Genomic DNA, 25385 nt, shown 5'->3' with positions numbered 1-25385 from the left:
CCTAGCAGCACAAAAATAATTGTTTTTATTTAGATCCTCTGTCCCCTTTCTTTATCATGAAAGGTACCTGCTAATATGTATAACAACTATATGTATCTCCAGCAACAGAGGTTCCACAGCCTCTCTGGGCCTTATTTTCAGTGTTTGGCTCTCAATGGAAAGGATTTTTTTCTCTAATTGCAAGTTTCCCTGCTGCAACTTGTAGAATCCACTTAGACATCACTGACAAAACCAGCATTTTAGCAGTGTTTTGTTTCTTCAAGTCATGGCATTCACCAGAACAAATGAAGTACACAAATACTGCAAGTGTTATAACTTAATGGTAAAAAGTGAGTTTATTTTAGAAGTAAAAATAGCATTATTGTTACCAAGAAAATAATGAGAAGGTTACAAACAACACACATTTTTCTAACTAGCATTTTATTTCATATAAAAATATTTCCAAAGACCTTTATAATAAACAATCTATGATCAGTCCTTAATCACACTATACATATTTAGCATTTCACTGATCAATAATTTGAAAGTACAGACAGGGTCCAGAGCAAACCATTTCAAGGTGTCCACTTTGTAGCTTGGAAATGAGTTGGAGGACGTCTAGTTCGAGCCTGTGAGGTAAGCTTTTGTCTGAGCTGCCTGACTTCTGCCATCAGTTCCCGCTCTTGGCATGCCAGTTCTTCTCGTCTTCTGTCCAAAGACACTTAAGTGCAAGAAACTCGGACTTAATATTGCAACCAACAGTTTTCCATAAATACCATGAATGCTTATCGGAAAACTGGTACCTCCTGCACAGAAATGCTATGCTTTATTAGTACCACTGTACGCGAGACAGCCCTAAGACCCATAAAAGCCAGGAACAACTCCTTCTAAGTTCTTTGGAAGTGGTACCTATGTTTTGTTACAAAAAGGTCAGATGCTGATGGGTCACTATGGCAGGTCCATAGATACACGCTTCCCATTGTGTACAGTTTTCTACATAAGATGCATGTGATTTTAAAATGTGCTTTCACAGGCCATAACGGCTAGGACAGCCCAGGGGAAATGATTACAGACTAATTCCTGACTATAGCTCTCAGTAAGATTTTGATGAAAGATAGTTCGACATCTTCTCAACATCCCCAAATCATACATAACTATGAAGACAGAAAAAGCGTAGGTAAAATGATCAGGTCAGAATGAGGTTAAACTAGGCTGAGATTTAATATGCCCGTTCTCATAATGTGACACACTTCAGGCACTTCCTACCTGTGCTGCCCCTGGTAGTGAAGACATTTTTTCAGGTGTGAAATAGAATACAACAGCAAACTGGTTTACTATCCACTAAACACCTACACAACTAATGATGACTCAATTGCACAATGAGGTGTTCCAGTAATGCTTTTGAAATTAAACGTTAAAGAAAGCAGCAGGGTCCTGACTTAGAAACTTACTGTGTGATGATGACTCTGATGCAGACAAATCATTCAGACATATGTTTCCAGATCTTGGCACCTGCTGGACTTCTACCCCTCTCTCTGGACGTCTGGCCTTTAAATCACGCAGTCTCTCTGTGGGAAATGGAGAGAAGGATTCTTTGTAAATTAAAAGTGTTTCAATTTCTAGTGAATTTTTCTAGCTCGAGGTGAAACAGTTTTTCTCCAGGAAGCAAAACTGAAACAATCACTCACTCCAGCTAATAGCAAGTACAATTTGCTCAGAATTAGAAGTCAGTGTTTCTAGTCTATGGGTCACAGCTATGCATCACTGCATTTCATTTTAAGAAATTACAGCTCCACATGTGCTGTTTCTCCCTATGTAATTAACCTTCTGACAAATGGGCCACTAAGATCACGTGGAATATGGCTACTTGTACTTGCAGTTTTAGGAGGAAACACCCATATTAATAATTTGCAGTTGCAAATTACTCCATATTAAAAACATTAGGCAAATAAGGGCAAAGTCTGAAAAAGTTTGCCCAAAGCAATATTAATCACCTAATCTTAATACTAATCACTAATCTTGTGTGAGCCTTGCAGAGATGGGGGAATAGGAGAAATATCTGCAAAGACGCACAAATGCAGCACTTGAGAAGGACGTACTGGCCAATTCTGGAAGCGCATAAATGGTTTTTTCCTGTGAACAAACACTTGGCAAAGTCACTTGCTGGCAGTGAGTTTGCTGTTCTTTACATTATTTGATAGAGGATTTCTAAGGGATGTGATTTTACGATCGGCTTAAGCTGATCTAAACCTGTGCTCCTACCAAAAATGCCGTTTATATTGCTGCATCTGATAGATATCAAACTGAGATTCCTTTCCAATATTGGTTTCCAATATTGGCCTGATATATTGGTTTCATAACAGAATACTGCCAAAAAGTACTTATGTAAAGGAGTTAAGTTTAAGCTTACCCCTAATATTGGACACTTAGTTTGTATTCAGTTGCTGAATGCTTCATGCCAACATCCACACAGAACTGCATTATCTATATGCTCACCAAAATAGCCATCTTCTCTTTGAAGCTTTTCAACCAATTCTAATGCGTCATTCATTTTGTCTTCTAAAAACTGCTTCCTGTGCTCGTCTGCAGCAGCAGAAGCCTTCTGCTCTTCTTCCAGTTGAGCTTTTTTCCGTATAACTTCTTCCCACTGTGCAACAGAGATATTAAATGTGTCCTCAACAGAACATTGCAAGGAAAAAGCAACAAGTAAAACCACCTGGATTATTACAGACTAAACTTCACCCTTAAATCAAAATATATGTTATTAAGCCGAGTGAATGTTTCTTTTTGAAAAATTTCTCATTCAAACACCTGGAGAAAGGTAAAAGTCTTGGGTCAGAGGAAAAAAAAAAAAAGAGAGAAACTTACAGAATTAGGAATATGCTTTCCTAAGCCTAAAATATCCTCACCAATTTGCTCTAGTGCTTCCAGACACTTCCAGTCGCAACAGGAAAGGAGATTCCTAACAAAATGTTTCTTCAATACCTTTCAGTTTTATGCTCTACCATGTTACGGGCAAAAGATAGTTACATTTGTGCCAGTCCCACTTAGAAAAAGAAATAATGCAAATACCTTTTTTTCTTCTGCTTCCCTCATGGCCTTCAGCAGTTCAGCTTCTTTCACCCCGTTGTCATGCAGGAGCTTGGCTATCTCTTCGTAATGCTTCTCACGGTCCTGATCATCACGCCTTTGTTTATGCAACACTTGCAACCTCCAGTTGATGTCAATGCGTTTCTGCTCTGCTTTGGCTAAATTTTCTTCAGCCACCTAATAAAACATCTTTCTTACCAGGATTTCTTACCGATTACTCTATTTCAAGTACACAGCCTTACATACAGATAAGGTAAGATGAACTGAAGTGTTCACCAGCATCACTGTTAGATGTCCCTGCTGGGAGACTGTACCTGCAGTGCCACTCCTCCATTCATTACAGCACACTGTCTCATCTACCAGGGCTTTCTTCTGCTTCTTCTTCATCCTTCTTATTCTTTCCCTTACTGTGGGTCTTTTGTTTTTTTTTTTATTTTATTTTTTGTTTTGGGGTTTTTTTAAATCTTTTGGAAAGAGGCATCAACCGTCTCCATGATTTTGGGGATTTTGCTTTCCTAGCATGGATTTAATACGATTTACAGGTGCAGTTAACATAAGATTGATACCTGGATGCCAATAATTCCACCCACACCCATCTGCTTCCAAAAATCGAAAGCTGTTTACAAAAGTTCAGACCCATATGTTTATTTCTAGACAAAATATAAATGCAGATGCCAAGCATATGGGCAGTGGGTTAGCTGCAACTATTTTTCCAACTGTGCAGTTACAAGTTCTGAGCTTGAAAATCTGAACAATTCCTAATGTCAAGCTACACACATTCATTACTATGATCTAGAAGACAGCTTCTGCAGCTGAATTTCCTGTCAACTACTACCAACTGAAAGTTCCTTTGAGGCTTACTTTTGTTTTATTGTGGTTACAAATACATCATGTTCCTTAACAGGAGGATGTCTTATCCTAAAAAAAGCACTTTTGAGTCTTATATGCCTTCTAAGTTCTGAGAAGTAAAGAAAAGTTAATATTCATGGCAGGCCCAGAGAATTTCAGTATTAGATAGCTGTTTGGACACTTCAGTCAGATTTTTGAAAACCTCAAAACTTTAAACATACTGTCATAATCTATTAATATAGGTATCTAGAAATTAGATTTCTTTAGAAAATATTTTCATATTAACTTGAACTAATTAAATGCAATTAAAATACTATTAACTAGTACTACTTGTACTAGTTAGCATACTAACTCCCCAAAATACATGTTAAGATCCAATCATCTTACTATCTGAGCTTTCAGTTTTTCTTCTCTATCTGTTTCCATCAATCTCTGAAGAAGATGATCTTCCAGATGCACCCTTCTTTGATGAGCATCCACCTCTTCTTTCACTTCCTTTGTAACTGCCTCTTGATCTTTGATTAGATGCTGCCAAACACACAAACACAAATTATTGTTGCTAAGCTACTACCCCACATTTGTAATTCTGTCTCTTTAACATCTATTAGAATTTCATTAAACTAGTATTTGAATATATCCACACATCTCATCCCACTACATATCATAACTGTCCAAGAAAGTGATAGTCCCTGCTGTTTTATCCACTTGGAATTACATTAAGCCTGAGTCATCACAGGGGTCTCGCAGGTTGATACTAATGTAATTCCATTCCCTGGATTACAGTGGAGAGCATAAAAGTAGAATTCCAATTTAAATGAATTAGTTTCATCATGAAAATATTCTGCACTTTTATGGCGCATTTTAGCCAAAACCTCAAAATGTTTCACAAATATAACTCATGTTTCATGGTACAGGGACTTATAATAAACACATCTGCAGCTTGAATGCAGAGACAATTTGCCAAAGTAGTACGAATCAGCAGTAGATCTAGAAATAGAATTTTAACTCTCACCACCTTTTCTTCACGTTCATCAGGGCACATCTACACAGTTTTCTGGAGAAGACATAACCCCTTCCCAGGCCTGCGGGAATCTATTGACCTGTGTCAGCAGGGTACTGAAGCAAAGTTAACATATATGGCCTTCTAAGCGTGAATATAGCCCCTCACTGATGGCAGTAAAACAGTCAGTTCAGGGCATGGGCAGGGAAAGCCTGTCTACACAGACTCTTGTGGGCAGACACATATCCTCAGCTAGTTAAATAATTGCTACCTTTCTAGCCTAAAGAGGATGATCACTGTAGAATTAGTTCCCTTAAACAGCTGACTTTACACATACTGGAACACAAATGAGCTTAGCCTGGTTTGCGTTATGTAGCCACAATACAGCTGGCTGTGTATTTAATAAATAAATGCTAAAAGAAATTTAGCCCAGTTATGCTCAGCATGGGTTATAAAAAGTCTATGGCCAAAAGCTTTAAAAAGCCAAATATAAGCAGACACATGCTTCAAAATAAGGGTTAGCTATCTGGATGTCCACTTCTGTTTGCATTCCATCGGATCTGCAGGTATGGGCAGATGTATGGGCAGATGGGCACATGCAGCTGTGATTTCTAAACACTTAACTTATTATTTCTAACCAAAATGGACATTACTAAAGCCTTCCATTGGCAGCCTTGCTTTTCAGTAAGTAATTATTTATAATTAACTCATATTTAACTTTAAACGGTATTATTGATTAAAACCCTTTATTACTGAATAGTGATCTTTCTGAATTATCAGTCAGTCATTTGAGAAAGGAACTGCACATTCCCCGTGAACCATCCATTCCTTTTTGCTTAATGATATTGTTGGCAATTAAATATTTTTTCATCAACTACATCAATCTGCTATACTGTTCTCTCCAGAAAATGTAGATATATCTGAATACCACAGATGAAAAGGTGGGAGTTTCTGGCATGAGGAACATATTGTTATAGACTTATTTCTTATTTACATGTTCCTTGCTTCTCTCAACCAGCTGAGCACACAGCTAAACCCTGCAGCAACCAAATGATACCTCTGCACAGGAGAAGAATAAAATGGGGAGGATATGGGTATTTTCTCCCAGAAAAACAGATAACATTGAGTTCTACTAATGCTTTTATCAACGGAGGGTTTATTCTAAAAAAGGTATCAGAGAGGAAAAGGGAAAAAAAGAAACCAAAACAAGCCCCTTCTCAAAGTCTGGTTGAATGAACACAACCGAATCTGAGAACTGCAAAGGAAGAACCATTAAATATAAACATTTTTATAGTTCCCCAATAATTACCTGTTCAAAAAGCTGTCTTTGTGATTCAAGTTCCATCCGTCGTACTTCTACATCTTGAACAGTAGCAGCTGTTTCCTGCTCTCTCATGGACGCCTGGAGGAGAAGAGAAACACATGAAAATACAGTAAGGGAGAAATTCTTCTCCCTTAAAAAAACACTACCAAGAAGAATGTCCAAAATCTCAAGCCACACCCTACTTCTAAATTCTAGTTAACTTTCTGTCATACCGTGAATAATGGAAAATATTGCATATCAAAAGTACAGGGCAAGGTGGAAAAGAGGCACAGGAATAGTTCTGCATCCAGCCAAGCATATTAGGGAAATGTCAGGCTTGATCTAGCGCTAATAATCTGCCAGGTGCAGCTCCAAATCAAGTAAGAAGTCTCTGAACCCAGAACGCTGCGGAGGACAGTACACAGATAGGGAAGTGGCCACTTTGCACCTGGCAGAACCTGTGCTGAGCTGGAGCTAACAAATCTTACGGTGCCCTGGCTGTGGAAACACACAGCTGCACTGCACTCTGCAAAGTGTGGTGCTGAGACACGAGGAATGGCCCTGCAAAGACTCAATTTGTGCTCACAAGGTTCAAAAGCTTCCATTCTCAGCATCTGCGTGCCATGGTGCTCGAGCTAGTAACATGGGAGCAGAGCCAGGCCTGGCCAGAGGCTGCTGTGGAGCCTCTCAATCAATGGCAGAGTTAATTTGCAATCTGGACATAAAGCCCACAGACAGCTGAGAATTCACTAGTCCTTTAAGGAGCTCATTACATTTTTTCAACACTGCCAATATACAGATGAATCTGGCTTTTCTCAGGAATTTTGCCAGTTAAAGCAAGCCAGTGGAACACAGTAAGTGCCAAATAAAACTGTTAAATTATGCATTCACCACTTAAAGCAGTCCATCTCATGCTAAATACACCTCTGGGCTCACATATCACAGTATATCAACTGAAATTTTACTTATGCATTTTTTCCTTGTTTATTTTCACTAATAAACCTTCAAGAAAAGAATTGCTTGAGCAATACTCAGCCTTTCTCGCAATTTCATCATCAAGACGTTTCAGTTCCATTTGACGCTGATCTTGCTGGTATTTCAGAAAATGCCTTCTCGAAGCATCTAGAAATTGTAGTTCCTTTACTTTCAGTTCTCTTTTCACAGCAGCTAGTCTTCAAAGCCAAAACAAACAGAAACAAGGGAACTTGTATATATGAAAGGTCAGTACCAAAGAGCACAAACTTGCACTGCAGTTATCCATTAGTACTCTGAGCTAATCTCTAACTTATAAAGCTTAGGACAGTTGCTTTCATTCTTTTAAATTGTCCAGTTTTCATTTACAAGACAACATTAACTTCACAGACACACAGACATCCTCTAATGGCAACGTCCCCAATTAAGCTTTGAAGTCCTGTGCCCTGTTTCTGTTCTACTTTAATAAGCACTAGTTTACTACTGCAATGATCCGGAACCGGAAACTATTCCTTAGAATAACTGCCGGTGTCCTGGTACCTCTTTCTGCACAAAATTAGTCCTAAGTTTATTTAGAAAATATCAAACTCTTTTGTCCTGGTTTCAGTTGCGATAGAGTTAATTTTCTTTATAGCGGCTGGTATGGGGCTATGTTTTGGATTTGTGCTGAAGACAGTGTTGATAATACAGAGATGTTTTAGTTGTTGCTGCACTAGTCAAGGACTTTTCAGCTTCCCATGCTCTGCCAGGTGCAGAAGAAGCTGGGAGGGGACACAGCCAGGACAGTTGATCCAAACCGACCAAAGGGCTATTCCATACCACACGACGTCATGCTCAGTATATAAAGCTGGGGGAAGAAGAAGGAAGGGGGGACATTTGGAGTGATGGCGTTTGTCTTCCCAAGTCACCGTTACGCGTGATGGAGCCCTGCTTTCCTGGAGATGGCTGAACACCTGCCTGCCCATGGGAAGTAGTGAATTAATTCCTTGCTTTGCTTTGCTTGCGTGCGCGGCTTTTGCTTTACCTATTAAACTGTTTTTATCTCAACCCTCGAGTTTTCTTACTTTTGCTCTTCCGATTCTCTCCCCCATCTCACCAAGGGGGAGTGAGCGAGCAGCTGCGTGGTGCTTAGTTGCCAGCTGGGGCTAAACCACGACATCTTTCAAGGGACAAAACCACAAACTCATAAGAATTAGTTTGCAAAGAAAGGCTCACTGCCCTCTCTTAAAGAAAAAAAAAACAAAAACCAAAAAAACCCAAAAAACTTGCTCTGTAGGTTACGGAGGTTTAAGAGAAGCACCTGTAGACATGGTGCTTAGGGACATGGTTTAGTGGTGGACTTGGTAGTGTTAGGCTAACAGTTGGACCTGATGATCTTAAGGGTCTTTTCCAACCTAAATGATTCTATGATTCTATGATTACTTGTAGTTGATTGAAAAAACTACGGAGATGTTGAAATTCTCTTAAACCTTCACAACTGCAAAATGTACAAACTAACAGTTCAGCTTCAGTACTACTACAAGTCTTTGCTCAGCAACTGATATATAAAGCAGTCTTTTTTCTAAATCCATTAGAAATACAAGAACGTGTACAGTCACTGATACTATAAGCGATTCTTATATTTGCAGTGTGAGTCTGCCCACAGTGCAAGTCTGAAGTCTCAGTGTGCAAACGCACAGCAATTGACTGCTTAAAAGCATTCACAATCTGAAGAGACCAGACAAAAGGCTGGGAGCCGAGACAAAAATATGAAGTGACTTGGCCTCTAATCTGCTGTATTCCCTCAGGCAAGGCAGTAATACAACCCAGATCACTTCATTCCCACACCAAAATCTGACCCACCAGACCACACTGTTTTCCCACATTACACTTTATACAAATTAGTGGTTCTTTCTCCTTTACTCATGGTTAAAAATGTAATAGCAGGATACAGTAGCCAGGCCCCTAATGTTTCTTATATTGTAATACCTCTGCCTCTGTTCTGCCAGCTTCTCTTCTTCTTCCAGTAGCATTTTTCGCCTCTGTTCTTCAGCTTCTCGAAGTAATTCCTGCTTTCGATACCAGGCTTCATCTTCTGCTTTCCGTTCCTGTGCTTTAGCTTCTAATTCATGTGCTAATTGTCTGAATGGAAGGAGATCACATGTTAATAATGTAAGCCAAGTATGAAGAAATTACTTGATTACTTAGAAATGGATGACTACTAGCAAAGAACTGCTGAAATGAGATGTCATGAAGGAGTATGGCATCCCCTTTATGTACTGAGGAAGTACGTGAGGAAGAGTTACAACACTGACTGTTACAGACAACAGTATACTTCAGATGAGTGCAAATATTTTCTTCCTCACATTCTTAAGAAAAAGTAGTTTCTAAAGGTGCTGCGGTGTCATGGTACCCACTCATTTTAATAGCAAGCTAAGAACTCCTGGTCCTTCACAAAGTTGGACACTACAAAGTCAACGGAGGTTTAGGCTCTGACTTACAAGCTTTCAAGTTTGCAGACTTGCAGCCCAATATTTTCTGCAAATTAACAAACATTTTTTGTTTAAGATAAGACTACCAATTTAACTTAAAAATGTGTCAAACCAAATAACTCTTAACCTTTAGCAGCTATTTAAAGACATATTCCAGAATTTTCTTAATTGTCTCTCTTCTCAAGCATACAGATTACAACAGAAAAAGGCAACTGTGTCCACCTATCCCTCCCAGTCTGATACTGTCTTCGACTTTCCCATTAATACCTCTCTCGTAAGTATTCAATTTCATCCTGTCTGATCCTCTCCCGTTCCTGAGTTTGGTAATCCACAATGAACTTGGGATATTTATTAAATACAGGGTACTGTCCTTTTGTAAGTGGTATGAAGTCATCAAGCATACGCTGTGGATGGATATCTAGTGGTGTAGCCTCCATAAGATGATAAGCTTCCTTAATCACAACGTTAATGTCCAGGTTGTTACGATGATGAAAGAAATACTGTAAGAGACATGCTTCCATTTACATTCTACAAAAGATTACGCAAGTTTTTAATATACCTATTTGGGAATAATTAGGTAAATTAGCAAGATCTATATTCCAAAAGTTGACTTAAAAAGGGGTTATTAAGTTAGCCCTACCAATTAGTAAAATATCACTGGCTCAAATGACTTGACCCAAACCTCTTCAAGTTGTAAAAGTATGCTCTGGTTCTTTTCCTTGTCTTCAAATGGCAGTTGTGTAAGGGATCTGGAAAGCTAGCTGTGAATTTTGAGCATCCAGCTGCCCGCACAGACACTCCTACCACTGGATAAACCTCCCTTGACTTCTGGTGTTCAAACATGAAGCTTGGAAGTTCCTCTTCTTGAAGGACTATTCTTCCTGTCAAAGATCTTATTCACCAAGAAAATCTTTAAATTGGTTATTGTTAAACGTAGCAATAATGTTGTCTGTTTGATGTCTGTCAAACTGACTGCTCACAAGTACATTTTCAAGATGGAAACATTTGTTTGCCTACAGAGATGTTTTTCGTATGAAAAAACTTCCTCCTCCCATGTAAGGCTAAACATAAGGAAACATTTTCATTTAGCTTTAGAGAATGTCAAATTTTCAGAGAACTGCCTAATTTTGCAAATCTGAAAGAAAAAACAACATGACAGAATGACTGTGTCTTGTCTCCACAGGCACAAGTCCATATTAGATCCCAAAAAAAGAAGCAGAATTATTTTGTGGTTGATGAACTAATGGCATTTACAAAATGGCTTTTAGTGGCATTAGAAAGCTTATGAAAGCTTTTAAAGATCTCATTGCATGAAACTGCAGGAAATTGCTCAATATTTTACTCATGTATTGTATATTTGTCAGGTACTAGATGATGTTGTTCAGAAACATGTAATGATATATTCATGTGGAAATGAAACATCTCCTTTTAACCTCCATAACAACAAATACAATGTTTTATACGTCTCTGTAGGTACACTTTCATATGACTGACTTAAATATGAAGATGTTTACCTCAAAATCTCCTGTTTGATTACAGTGAAGCAAGGGAGCTCTGGAACATATAATATAGGCAACAACAATCATTAGAAAGTATGAGGGATGGTTGGAGAAGATATTGTCAAAGACTTTCAGCCATTCTTCTCTTGTTAGAACCTCAGAGAACAGTGTTTCTAGAAGTGGCCAAGCATAAACCTACATTATTTGGGAAAATTGACAAAATAATCCATTAGTACAATTTTACCATTCCTTTTAAAGAAATAACATTAATTTTTCTTGCTTTATACCAAGAATCTTCTATTGATTTACAAAAGAAACAGGAACTAAACCAGAATATTTGAAGATAAGTTTTATCACCCACTATAAACATTCAAAATTAATATGGGGTGATTATAAATAAATTTCTTATTTCATGGATGTCTAAATCTTCTGCTTAGATTTGTGAAGCAAAATTCATCCCTAATGATAAATAGGGATTACGAAATTAATTCATCACACCTATGTCCACTTTAAAAAAAAAAATAAAAGTACATTTATGATTTGATAGGTAGATTTTCAAGCAACGTGGACTTGAAAGCAAAGGACTTCTAAGAACTACAGTAGCACATATGTGAGATTTATGATTATGGAAAAGGAAAAGCTGCAGGAAAGCAATGATATATTCTTTACACTCCCATATCATTCACTGTTATTTAATGAAAACTCCCTCAAAAAAGAATTATTTCAAAATAAAAGACTAGTGCACTATCATTCACTGCAGTGACATTTTATATACAAAAGTTGGCTAGAATATTACCTGTGAAGTCACATTGTATTTTATTAAATGCTGAAGTAGTTCTTTGTCATGATGTGCCAAAATATTTTCCATCATACTAAGGACATTAACTGGAGGATTGGGAAAATACTCAAACCAATGCTGACAAAAATTAACTGAAAAAGAAAAAAAAAAAGCCCAACACAATCCACTGTAATCCAGAGTGATAGATTCTTGACAGCCTTAAGGTTTGGTTATAAAGGCTATGAATTTAAGAGGTAGTTTTAGGCAGCAAAACCCATTTAAGATATTCCCATCTCTCCTCTTTCCTAGCATTTATTCCTAAACCATTCCCACAATACACTGCTCCTCCAGCTACACTGGCATGAGTGTTTGTGTCAGCATACTGTGAACCAGACTGGGGAACTAATGTGGCTTAAAAATAAAACGAAAAAAAATCTGTGTGCTGTGGGACTAAGTGGTTGGAGGCAGATGGGAATACTTAAACCGGTATTTCTGTCTCATGAAACTACAGCCTGGATCAAGTAACATACTAAGAATAATTTCTGTAAACTTGGATACTTATTCACTAACAGCATGTGTTTGCAAAGTGGGTAGGTATGCTTGGCAGCACATATCTCCTGTAGACTTAGCAGCAGCTGCAACAGCTAATTTAAGTGTAAAGCACTTTAATTTAGAACGTTTCTTCAGAAGACAGCCATAGCCAGCTTTCAGCCAAATGTCTCGTTTTGAGTTACCACACGCTTAGGACAACTAAACACAGTAAAACTTTAAAAGAGATCATTCCCTTTTGACTGGGAGAGGGTGAGGGGGTGGGGTGGGTGTGCGTGGCTACTTTTCCCATGTCTCAGAGATTTTAGTTATCGTGATATAATTATGCTAGATACATTTGTTTTGACCGATTAGACTTTACAAATACTGTTAAACTGCTAACTTTTTGTTAGACACACTGCAAAAGGAAGTCTAATATCTTGTTTTTATTTACAACCAGGCTTTTGTTTTAAGCATATAGTTGCTACATATTAATTCCTGGCAACACCTTTAGAAGAGAGCCTGGTGACCTCTTAAGAAATACTTCGTTCATTTCATTAGGAAAAGCTCTTTTGCATGGGAAAGCTTAAACATGTTGCAGCATATCTGAGTTTTTAAAATCATAGCTTACCTACTACTGTAGCAACAACTTCAAAGCAGATCAGCTGGTTGTTCTGGAATAATTTTACAAATGGGAATGCAAGCAAAGGAATGTAAGGCGTCTCAGCAAAGATAGCAGACCAGTGAGCTAGAGCTGATAATGTCCTATATGCAAAGGCAAACAAAGGTGTAGAAACATCAATCCAAAAACCAAACAAAAATATAATATGTATTTTAGAACCACAATATAGAAAGATTGTAAACTTCAAGATACATGCAGGATTATACGAGTTATAAAAACAAAATTGCATGAGGGCACTACTATTTCATTTTAGAATTTTCCTTACAGCTAATTCCAGCTATTGGATACATTTCAGATCACTATATGAAAATAAAAATCTATAATATTTAACGAAATACAAATATATATTTTACCTCTGTAAAACTCTCAGCAGTTTCCTACTTTTGATGGGATACTCAGTTTGAATATTCACAAATGCACTGTGGGTACCCTTATCTATTAGGCTACTGAATGCTAAGTGGTTTTCAGGAAGTTGCAATAAGGAACGCCAAACAAACATCCTGCAATTAAAATGCAGACTTAGTCAAGTAACTTCTCTTTCATAGGCCAGTAAACACAAGCAATTTTATTTTGTGCAAGCATGAACATGCACACAAACATACCTGTACTTTGCTGGATATTCTCCAAATCCTTTCAATAAGGCCCGCAGACGTTTCTTGTTTAATCCACCTGGCAATTCGTTCTACAAAATAGGGGATCAACAATAAATGTAAGGATTTCTCCTTCATAATTTCTTTCCTTGCACTCTAATTGATGATAGTAGCTAAATACTGAAGTTCCTAACATAATATTAAAAAAAAAAAAGTGTACCCGCTATTTGTTACATAATCCTAGGTATTTCCACAACAAAAAAGATAATTCAAAAGATCATTCATCTACTGAACTCAAAGAACAGCTGCCATTCATTTCAGTCAGAAGCAAATCAGACCCTAACTAATAAACTATATATAATTAAATGATGGATATAGCCAAACCATAAAGAATATTGACATAAGGAACAGATCATATTGTGATGAATGTTACAGGAGGATATATATACAGATATAGATATGTGTGTATATATATATGTGTGTGTGTATGTGTATATACATATGAGATGCAAGATAAAGACAGAGAGAGAAGATGGCACAGTGATGACAGAAGGGAAATAAATGTAACAGTAATGCATCTTCTAAATAATTAATAAGAAATGAAATGGCTTCTAGGCAGACATTTTAGAGATGCCAGTTTGCTAGCAGGGAAGCAGATCAGATCTAGCAAAATCCAAATGTGTCACAAGTTGCTTGAACAACTTCAGAGGTACCTCCAGCTGACTGGAGGCAGCTCTGGCTGTGTCACATAATACTGGAGTATGGGCTAAACAAAGAGAGGAAATGGTACTAAAACTCCCCCAATCCCCCCTCTGCTCAAACATCCAAGTGAATCAGTGCCTGAACTTATTCTTTCAAGTAAGTGGCTAAATATTTTTTTGCGATGAAATTTAAATGCTGCAGACTGGAGAACAAAATATTTGCAACTTCTTCCTACCTCTTTATTTTCAAGTGATGTGTTCATTTGCAGTTTTAGTAATCTGGTTTGAATTTTGCTTCCTTTAGATTTCCAAGGCCGCTCTGACCTTCCTGAAGTCACTCTCATTGTCAGTTTATTTGTCTCTGATGTGCACTTGGACCAATCTTCTACCACTTTGAACACAGGTGGTGGAGGCTAATATTAAGTGAAAATACCTCGGTTAACATCTTGTAAGACAGATTAAATAACACTATAATTTGATATTTACTCTATTTTATATGCCATATTGTTGAGCTTGATGGCCATAGCAAGAATAGAGACACATTTATACCATAAATAAATACATATGGACTGTATACTCCTGAATAAGTATGCCAGTGAATAAAACTGCTGTATAAACTGGAAAGACTGTGAGAAGGTTTATGTAGTTTCCAAACCAACTCAAACATCATGTTATTTCCTTGTTTAGTAAACACTAAAATATAATTGGGATAGTATAAATGTGTATCACCTACTGTTCAGGTTATTTACTTTAGCATGTTTCTCAATGTCACTAAAATATTTTGCATTTCTATAGAACCAGTTAAAAAGAATACAAAAGACCTTTACAAACTTTAATTAGTCTTCAGTGTCAGGGAGGTATTAATTCAATGTTGGAGACTGGGAAAGCAAGTAACAAAGTGGATATCCCAGTTCATGTCAAACCGGCAGCAAAAGTGCAAATGGAATGCACGTGTGACATCTTTACACATCCTTCCTCAGCTCCAACTCCGTCATTATCCGAAGCTGGTTACTGTTTACTTCAAAGACATGGTGATTAAAGATAGATGGAATTCTGGATTTAGAAACCTGACTCTCATTAATAAATTACTTTAATAAAATAAGAACTGGTATTTTGAATGTTTGTTATTTAGGAAGGATTAGGAGTATGATTGTGCCATAATGATGGATGCTGGTATCCAATAACACAGTAAGAAGAACAAAATCACAGTAACAAAAACACCATTCATGCCCGCAGTTTAAGACAGCATCAGTTGCAAAACATTCCCTATAGGAAACGGAACAGAAGCAGTACAATTATGCTCTTTCCATCTCCCCCAAAATGTCATTACAAAGAGAAAATGGTCCGTCCAAATTGCTGTAGAAAGAAATACCATCTCCCCCTCTCCCAACAGCAGAAACACAGTGACAGATATAGTTTAAAAACATCATATTACCTGACAGGCTGGAGTAACTATGAAGGGAACTCTACAAACCATTTTTTCTTTATTTGTAGCGTTACATATGGCACTCCAACACATGTCTGCAAACTACTGCTGATACAAAAGTTATGTAGACAAGTATCAACTTTAATGGGATTTACTGCTGTTTTAAGAAATGTAAAACACTCTACCTTATTTCCTTCTTGGGCCAAAGCTTGGACACTGTATAAATTAAGGCTACCATTTTCCATTATTGATGCAATATACCGTCCATTGGGGCTAGCTGCTGCTGTACTAATTCCCTCTTCATGACTCCCAATGTCAAAAAGAAGTTTGCATGTTTCTATATGGATAAATCTCATAATATTATCTTGACTTAACACTCCAAGGACCTGTAAGTTAAAAGGAAAAATCAATTCATATTGTCAATGTAAAACAAAGCGGAATACCCAATTCGGCAATGACGTTTCATTAAGCTAAAAGAGCAACTGAGCAAACATTTAGCACAGTAACTTTCCTTTTGTATGGTATGGGCCCATATCCCCAGTGTCGCCCAAAAGCCCTCAGAGTATACGTGTTGAATCAACTAACCAAATACTCCAGTCTTAAGCTTTGTAAAAATACTGACCTGATTGGAACCTCCATCAAAACAGTCAGGAAGGAATTCCAGGTGACGGACAGCTCGTACTTTTGCAGGCATCTGGATTATTCGTATCAACTGCTTTGATTCTAAACACCATAAGTGAAGATGATTCGATTTTCCACCAGCTACAAAAATCCGGCCATCTCTGGATCACAGATGAGGCAAAGTTTCCATCAGAATACTATAATTTAAGTTAGTATTAGCTAAAAAGAGAGAGATCGTACATTTCCTTCTATGCCCTCAAATCACTTTTGAATATCATTATTCCTGTCATACTCTCCTGAAAGAACAAAATAGCTCCTAAATAATAAAATTTGCTTCTGTAAAGGATACTTTAAACCTCATTTTAGTGGTCATTAAAAATCAACTTACTTTATTTCAACTGCTATGGGACTGTAATAAAAACTGCTATTGATCCTTGCTGAAAGTATCAGTCACAGCAGAGTTCAAAACCTTGTCATAGTATATAGCTCAATACTTCCATAAAACATTACAAATAAGGAAAGAAAACCTGTTTTAAAACTGTAATTTTTGTAGTCTGCCTTTAGAATGTCTAAAATAGCAATTTACCTGGTAACTGCAAAGACCTTATAAAGTAATACAGAACCTTCTACAGGAGTTGGCAACCGGTATTTACAGTGAAGAGTATCAAATTCCCATGCAAAAACAGAATTATCTTTGAAACAGCTGAGGATGGTGTTACTCAATGGAAGAAAAAAAACCTGGAAGAATATGGAAAAGAAAAAAAATGGAATATGTTGTCAAGGAAGGGCCCTTTAAATTGGACTAAAGTGCATGGCAGAATAAAATACAGCAAGAAACCATGACAGTATGGCTATTACTATAACTGCGTAATGCAGCTGTAACGCAAGGCTTAGATCCCACAGGCAGCGGGTCCCTTTCCCCTGTTACAGCCTAGGCAGGCCTGCTCTCCCTTGCACTGGTTCAGAACTCGTTGTACCCTTTGCTAAGCCAGTTTAATTCACCAAAATGACACAAATCTTTATCTGTGTTATTTTTATGACTGTTAAACCATCTTGTGGAGGTTTCTGATGAGTGCCGGAGAGGACGTAATATAAACGGGAACACGAACCCAGGAGCAGAAGGGGATGGAAGACATGAGTCAGAACTGCTCATGCAGCAACTGCTTGTGGCATCTTCTACAAACTGGCTTCAGCATTCAAATAGTACCAAGAGCCCACAAATGCACGCTCTGAAGCATTCATCTTTAGACTTAAACTCCTTAGTTTTACGTACAAATATTAGAAGTAAAAATATTGTAGAAAGTTTAGCAGTGTATTCTCCAACTATGAAATGCAGATTTTACTGTGAGGATGGATGAAGATAAAACCAAAAAGCTTGTAAATATATTTTTTCAATTATTCTGAACATGGTTTATGTGTAATCTCTTTCAGTAAGAAAAAAATTGGATTATTTACATTTTTGGATGTCATCAGATACATGCCTGCTTAATGACAAATTATTGGTTTAGATCAGAGGTTCTATTTTGGCAGCAGCACATGCAGCTTCAGCAAATTCCCTGTGCCTATAATTTTGAAGGTTAAATTGAAAATGTATTCTGGTATCTGAACATTGACAACTACCTGAAGGACACGCTGGCTGAGAATTACAGTCAGTGCTATGAAGTTCAGAGTTTTGGTCTGAATGGTCTCTAGGGGCCTTGAAAATCTGTAAATCTGGATACGTGGGAAGGGATTAATCTTGCTGAATGTTAGTGACTGAAAGTTGGATGTTCAGGCCAAATTAATCACTTGGCAGTGAGCAAAAGTCACCTGTGGGGAAAGAGTCACCTCACCTACCAGAGTCATTTATCTTCAGACAGACTGAGATGCCTGTCCTCCTTCAGGGACCCTGAGGAAGTCTAGACAATGAACTGAGAGCAGATGCCTATCATGCAGATGGATGAAGTTTACATTTTGGTAAACTGGAGTACTGAACAGTTCCTCATTTTCTGCTTTACCCTAGAAAAATACCACAAGATGGTCACAAGCAGCTGTTGAATAAGCAGCGATGCTTTGAAAACGGTCATTATAGATGTCTTCTCTTAGCTCTTCCTTCTCTTTTTTTTTTTTTCACGAGCTATTCTTACAGTGTGCAGCTCTGTCTCTGTCTTTTTAAATCAGCTTTGCTCCATACCAACTTAACAGAAGGTATATGTTGGAGTGCAACTGGGCTTAAGTAAAGAGGCACCAAGAAGTACACCGCAGAGATTGGTGTGACACTACTACGATGGCTCAGACAGCAAGCAAGAATCCTACTTTGGACAATGAGTGTCAGGGCTGCGGTCTAATAATAAATCTGATCTTTAATAAAGCACTTATCTGTACGTCTTAAATTGCAGCATGGGAGTAAGTATCATTATCTTTATTCTATAGACAGGAAAATGAAATCCAGACAAATTGGATTTTTGCATAATGTCCTATCAGAAATGGTAGAGCCAAGCCAAAAGTGCAGGCTCTTGATTCCAAAACAGTGATTTATTCATTCAACCATAGTCACTGTTGTTTGGATTTAAAGGTTGTTTCCATACTGTAACATCCTGATCCTACCAAATTCCAAGAGCCATTTATCTATAAGAAGCCCCTACACATAGCCTACACAAAGAAAGATACTGAGCAGTAGAAACACCTCATCCACTAAAGAAATGCAGCCATCTTTGGAGGGAAGACATGATAATTATTTTAGCAACATGCACTACACAACAGTTTTAATAAAACAAACAAATAAAAATTGTTTGGTTTTTTTTGTTTTGACCTTCCACAGTAATTGCTACGTGACTACTTCAGGCTCACAAAATTTCTGCCTGACCTAGAACACGGTGAAGACACTCAAATGAATAGCCTTGTTCTCTGCAAAATCAGCATGGCTTTTTAGTGACCAAACTGATGAGAACTTTGGTTTGAAGTGGTGTTTATTAAGACTGTTCACTGCAGGGCAGCACGTGTGTAAGCAATGCTCAGGCACTGCGTCAGTACTTTCTGTAGTACTTATGCCAAAGTTTGACGTTTGGTGGCGCAGGCAGACCTGTTTAAAGCAGCATAATGCTAAGGAAGACCTATTTAAACGACTCCCTGACACAAACACGTCATACTTCTCATCCCCTGTTGTTCCAGTATAAGTGTCTGTACAGCAAACCAAACCAAAGAAACCACTAGGCTGAAAAGCAGCAATTTCTTTTTGCTGAGTTACTTTTCAGCTTTGTTTGTTCCCACATTCAGTGCTTAGTGTGCATAAAAAGAGCAGCAGCTTTGGAATAAGCAGCTGAATGGGATGGGTGGTGGTGACTGTTTGAAGTTACCATTGACACCAAAACTGCTTTATTAACAACACCCTTAAATCCCAGTATCATTCAGGTTGGAATCAATCTCCAGAGGTCCACTGAGCCCACCCCCAGGTCAAAGCAGGGTCAATCTAGAAGATAGCTCCAACTTCCAGGTTAAATCGGATTAGTCAAGTTCATAGCCAACCCAGTTTTGAGTATGTCTGAAGATGGAGGTTTCTTAAAAGTTCCCAGCAGATCTCTGCAACTATTGAGTCATGATTCCAGTGGTCTGGGTGACGTGACAGGATGACAGTTAAGGAGATATGCCCAAAGAACACAGAAAAGATTCAGCTGTGTTTTAAAAAATATTTTCATGTTAAAAAATTTTAACATGCGGTGTTACTCCTACTGAGGTATGCTTGTTCACCCTTTAGCAATTGCTCTTTACTCACCTTCTGTATACCCACAGACTGACGAACATTCAGCTTTCTTTTTCTTTGAAAGGTGTCCAAGTCCCACAGTTGTGCTGTATCAGTGGATGTAGTGATGGCATACCTGCCCGAGCTGTGGACAGAGATGGAAGACACCGAAGAATCATGTCCCCTCATCCAACTAACTAGCTCCTTGGTTTCTGCAGGAGTTGATGAAAAAAATGAAAAGGATATGAAAGTCATTCAAAATGAAACAACTACTACTTTTTATTGCCAACACTATGCTGTGAAAGAGACTTTTAAGCATACCTAGTATATATGACCATTTACCATCACAGCCCAACAAACAAGAAATAAAGGTATCAGTCTTCATATAGTTATTATACCTTAGAGAAACATAACCATCTCTTTATCTCTGAGTAGCAGATTTCATCAGTTATTCTCAGTTCTACACAGAAAGCCAACTTGCCCAGACTTGTTTAATTTAGCCTAAGAATCAATCTTAAAAAGCCATGAACACCATGATCAGGTAAGTTCAGCATGCCTCATAGGCAGATTATCTGATGTGAACACCTGCAGTAATCTCTAGAAGTTGAGACTGAATGTTCTAGTTAGAATTCTCCACTTGTTTTTACTTGTGGACTATATGTATGGATGATTACACAGCTATGTACAGGTGCAATGAAGACAGGTTTAATGACAACAGGCTATAACTATAGAAAGGCACAGTCAGAAAGCAATACCTCATTAATTCTTTTAGAGTCCAAACCATTTTTATGCTGTGTATTGCATACTAAGGAAATGGTTCCTCTGACTACATTGTCTCCCACTTGTGACTGCATGACCACTAATCTTCCCTCAGCAACCAAACTGTATTTGTGGCAATTACACTACTTACGTTGGGTAGTTTGCCTGACAGCCCATGGGATGGTTCCAGCTGACCTACTGCTGTGGCATCAAAGATGGGAAATGGCTATAAAGCAGCTCATGAAGCCTAACAGCCAAACTTTCTGCTGTGCGTACAGGCAATTGAGTGCTTAAAGCTGTTGTCACATGGGAAGGTGACATGGGATTACAGAGTATGGCTTCTAAAGCAGGGGATGGAGCCCACCAGATAAGTATTATCTAATACATCTCTAAGGATAGTTTACCCAATACTGACTTATGTGAATAACATTTCTATTTTAAGACATTCTTCAGTATGACTTGGTATCTGGAAACAGCACCATATAAACATGCAGGAGTCTGTGGAATAATTAAGAAGATTTCGCTAAGTGCATCCAAAATCTAAGTTTGGTCTTACTGTGGTTGAAAGGAAGAGAAAAAGCAGAGGATTTCAGACCTTAACTATGACTCTTCCTCTATTTTGGAAAACAGTGTGTTACATTAAAATCTTCACTAATAATATCAGACCCTCAAATTGCAGATGAGCAATTCCTACGGCTTTTGAAAAAGATTTAAATCCAGATGATAACAGGCACTACAACTGCACTTCTTGATGGGTTAAGATTAACTTATGAAGAATGAATTGTCAATGCCTTTCACCATTTAACTTCTAATCAAGACAGAGACACACAGCTGGCCTGTGAAGTTAATTTTAGATGTCGCTTTTGAATAAGTATACAGATCTATTTGCATACTCAAAAGTACTGACAGTTCTTTTAGTGTATATTGTCACTTTGTTCAAATATTTTACTGTAAATATAGTTAACAACGGTTTCAGTTGCAAAGTAACATACTGTCGACTGATTTTAGTTTGATTTTACAGACAGCACCTCATTCCAAGCAAACAGAATTGCTTTAAAAAAGGTAACATATATAATCGCAATCCTGTGCTAGACTTCAGTTAAACAGATGCCTGTATGACTCAGTGGGAGCAAGAAACTTCGACAAAGCAAAGGGTTTATTTACCCACAGGACTATAACCCCCATGGGCCCAAACTGTGGAGGTTTTTTTTGGAAGAACAGATGGCATGAAATACATAATAAGATTTCCATCAAAAAAACTTACCAAAAAATTGAGATTGAAACTAAAATTGTATAGTTTTTTAGAACAATCCAGAGAGTAAGCCTTCAAATTTCTCCTTACCTGTATCAAAGCACTTAATGGAATAATCTGCTAAAGCCACGAGGAACTCTGTCTTTCTGCGAAGATTAAATGCCAAAGCAGTGCAAGCCTGCATTGTCCGCTGAACAAGGTTGAACCTATTTAAAAATATATGTTCTCTTTGTGTTAGGAAACTTTGGTCCATAATGTCAAGTGAAGTAATAACTTAATCAGTTTCAAAATATTTAACTGAGAGAAAAAAAAAACTCAAAAGAGAGCAAAGAAATCATATCAATTATGATAAATATAAAAATACTAAACCCCAGTAGTGTAAAATTGAATAGACTAATATACTTCTGCAAATGATAACACTAGGTCTAATTTATTGTAATTCACGGCTCATATTATTAATTGATCAGTACTGTTCAAAGAATAACTTCTTGTGGTAGTATTTAATCACTTAAGTTCTATGAAATTGCTGTTTGTTCTGAGTTACAAACTACTGATATGTTGGAGCTGCTAAACTAATAAAATAATATTTAGGGAGCCTACAGGGGCTTGCAGTTTCAGCTCTGAGAAAACCACTATCTACTTCCACATTCACGGAAAACTGAGGGTTAAAACCAGACCTGTGGCATGCTGCCCAGGCAAGTTCCATACCTCTGAATGTTACAGATGTCAAGACAATTAAAATGTCTTGATAGAAATACTCTTACCTGTTTCCATTCAAGTCAAAAACATATATATTCCCTTGGTGGTCTCCAGCAAGTAGAGAATCTCCGGAACTGTCAAAAGCCACATTCAGAAAACGTATTGTCTTTGAATGGTATCCTTTTACACTGTGAATTATGTTTACTATAACTCTGTGAAGAAAGCAAGCAAAACAACCATGCTTAGAACTGTTTTATTATCACATATTTCTCCAAGACCTAGAATTAAAATGTTCCTAGCTTACGGTTTTATAATTCTAATCATTCATAGTGTTCTATGAAAAATCTTCTTCCATGAAAAATACGTATTTCTAACATAAAAAATATACTAAACAAAGGAAGTCATTCACTATGTTGGAAGGTAGTTAGGAGACATGTAAAGCAGATGGGGAAAATCTACCATTCATGATCCTTTCATGTGGCTCCTAGTTAACTGCTTTTCAATTACATTATTAATGAATAACACTAACATATATGCTGATGTATCATCTACCGATGTATCTGAAAGCCCAATTCAGCACTCAGCCAAGGAACCTGGCTCTTTATTATCACTGTAAAGAAACACACTAGAAAACTGAGAAGCTATGAATTACTGTAAGAAACCACTCAGATTAGATTAGGGTGGGGGAAAAACAGTTTTAATACCACTTCTTTCCAAAGCCTTCAAAAGCATGAAGCAAGCCATTTTTATAATCATGCATATGAGATATTATGGAACAAAAGTTGCTGTTTTTTCACATTCTATCCTTGTACCATGCTGTTGGCATAAAATAGAGACAGATACAGAACCAAAGTCTGGTGCAGAACAAGCCGCAAGAGGAAGGTTTTTCCAGGAAGCAGGACATTAAGATTTGGGAGATCTGCTACTCCTGGATTTTTTGGCTAACACTGGGCAAACCAATTATTTTCTATCATCACTTGGATGTAGACTCTGAGTCAAACTAAGTATCTAAAACTGTACAGGATATTGGGAGGCTGCTTAAAGACTGCAGGGCACTTGCAGAAGACTGTGACCATGGCTATATAAGATGCCAATAGCTATCTGAGACATCAATTTCTAAGAGAGCAGAATATGCAACCCAGCACCTGCATGCAACTGTTGGCGTATGTTACAAAGTGAGAATGAATATCAGAAAAAGAAGGGCCATGCAGCCATGGCACAGACTAGAGACAAAACTAATTGCACCTCATTCTGTTAAGCCCATTTTTTTCTGCGATAAAAGGGAAGGGCCATAAAAATGAGATCAGAAAGATGTTAAGCTAATTTAAATTATAATGAAAATTTAGTCTTGTTAGGGTCTTTAATGTCATAAAAAACCCCACAAGCGAAGTATGACTTCTGATTCTAAAAACACCCTGAAATGTGAGCACTTATCAGTGTAGTTACAGCATCTCCCGGGACTTTCTCAACACCACTCTCTGCCTTTCAAAAGTTCCTTTGCCACTAAACTAACCTAGGAGAATAAAGTTAGGAGTTCACAGAGCTGTATCCAGATTCCCCATGTCAAGCAGTATACAGGTGCTCCAAAGCAGCATTCATATGGTCTCAGCATTCAGCTTGGGCCAGACAGTATTCTCCTAGTATTTCACATTTTAATTAAACTCTTGTGGGAATTCGCCTATGGTATATTGTTCAATACAATTAAAACAAAAAAGCTGAATTGGAAGAGTTGTCCAGGCCCTTGCCCAGCCAAGTTGTGAGAATCTCGGAGCACGGAGGTTTCACAGCCTCCTTGGGGACCTGCTCCACCTTCAACGGGAACGTTTTTCTCCGTTACCTAACTGGGCATCCCCGGGCTGTACCTCTAGCCTGCAAAAGCTCAGCTGGGCTCCGGCTGGCCCTGCTCCCTCCGCCTCCTCCCCTCGGTCTGCCCACTCGATGCCCTCGGTCTGCCCACTCCCTGCCCTCAGGCTGCCCACTCCCTGCCCTCAGGCTGCCCACTCCCTCGGCCTCTCCTCCACGGCTGCCGCCGGCCCGGCACTGAGCCCCGGCTGCGAGCTGAGGCGGCCGTGCTGCGCGGGACCGACCCTGCCCCGCCGCTGCCCCCCGCCCCGCGGCGGCCGTTACCCGCGCCGCGCCGCCGGGCCGGGCTTGCGGTGCCAGATGGGGCCCTGCTGGCGGCCGCCCAGGTCGGAGCTCTCCATCCTCGGCCCGGAGCCGCCGCTCCCGCGCCCGCCACCTCCCCTCAGGGCTCCTCCAACAGCCGCCGCGGCGGGGGACGCCGCACGCATGGTACAGCCCGCTCCCGCTTCACCGATGGAGAGCGGTAGGAAGGAGACGAGCGCTTCCCCCCCCCGATGCCGGCCTGCCGGGGAATGGAACCGCCCCAGACGACGGCCCGGGGCCTGCCGGGAGTTGTAGTTTCCCTCGTGGGCGTCACGCGGGGGTCCAGGGCGGGAACAGGGGAG

The 25385-nt window shown here is 38.7% G+C and overlaps 1 protein-coding gene across 1 annotated transcript; it reads right to left on the bottom strand.

Moving 5' to 3' along the window:
* Nucleotides 1-365: 365 nt before the first annotated feature.
* On the bottom strand, nucleotides 366-25246 carry TBC1D31 (TBC1 domain family member 31). Its single transcript, XM_075495234.1, has 22 exons — nucleotides 25045-25246; nucleotides 22983-23129; nucleotides 22309-22424; nucleotides 20241-20419; nucleotides 17076-17227; nucleotides 16491-16650; nucleotides 16054-16254; nucleotides 14679-14855; nucleotides 13754-13833; nucleotides 13505-13651; nucleotides 13101-13234; nucleotides 11960-12093; nucleotides 11179-11358; nucleotides 9932-10164; nucleotides 9162-9314; nucleotides 7258-7393; nucleotides 6228-6320; nucleotides 4306-4446; nucleotides 3052-3246; nucleotides 2476-2626; nucleotides 1431-1547; nucleotides 366-700 (listed from the first exon to the last, which is right to left on the bottom strand). The coding sequence occupies exons 1-22, from the start codon at nucleotides 25206-25208 to the stop codon at nucleotides 555-557; spliced, it is 3336 nt and encodes a 1111-aa protein (XP_075351349.1). The 5' UTR covers nucleotides 25209-25246; the 3' UTR covers nucleotides 366-554.
* Between the last annotated feature and the right edge of the window lie 139 nt (nucleotides 25247-25385).

This window comes from Mycteria americana, chromosome 2, assembly GCF_035582795.1.
Source record: "Mycteria americana isolate JAX WOST 10 ecotype Jacksonville Zoo and Gardens chromosome 2, USCA_MyAme_1.0, whole genome shotgun sequence".
NCBI lineage: Eukaryota > Metazoa > Chordata > Aves > Ciconiiformes > Ciconiidae > Mycteria > Mycteria americana.
This window is presented reverse-complemented; position numbering and strand designations above follow the sequence as displayed.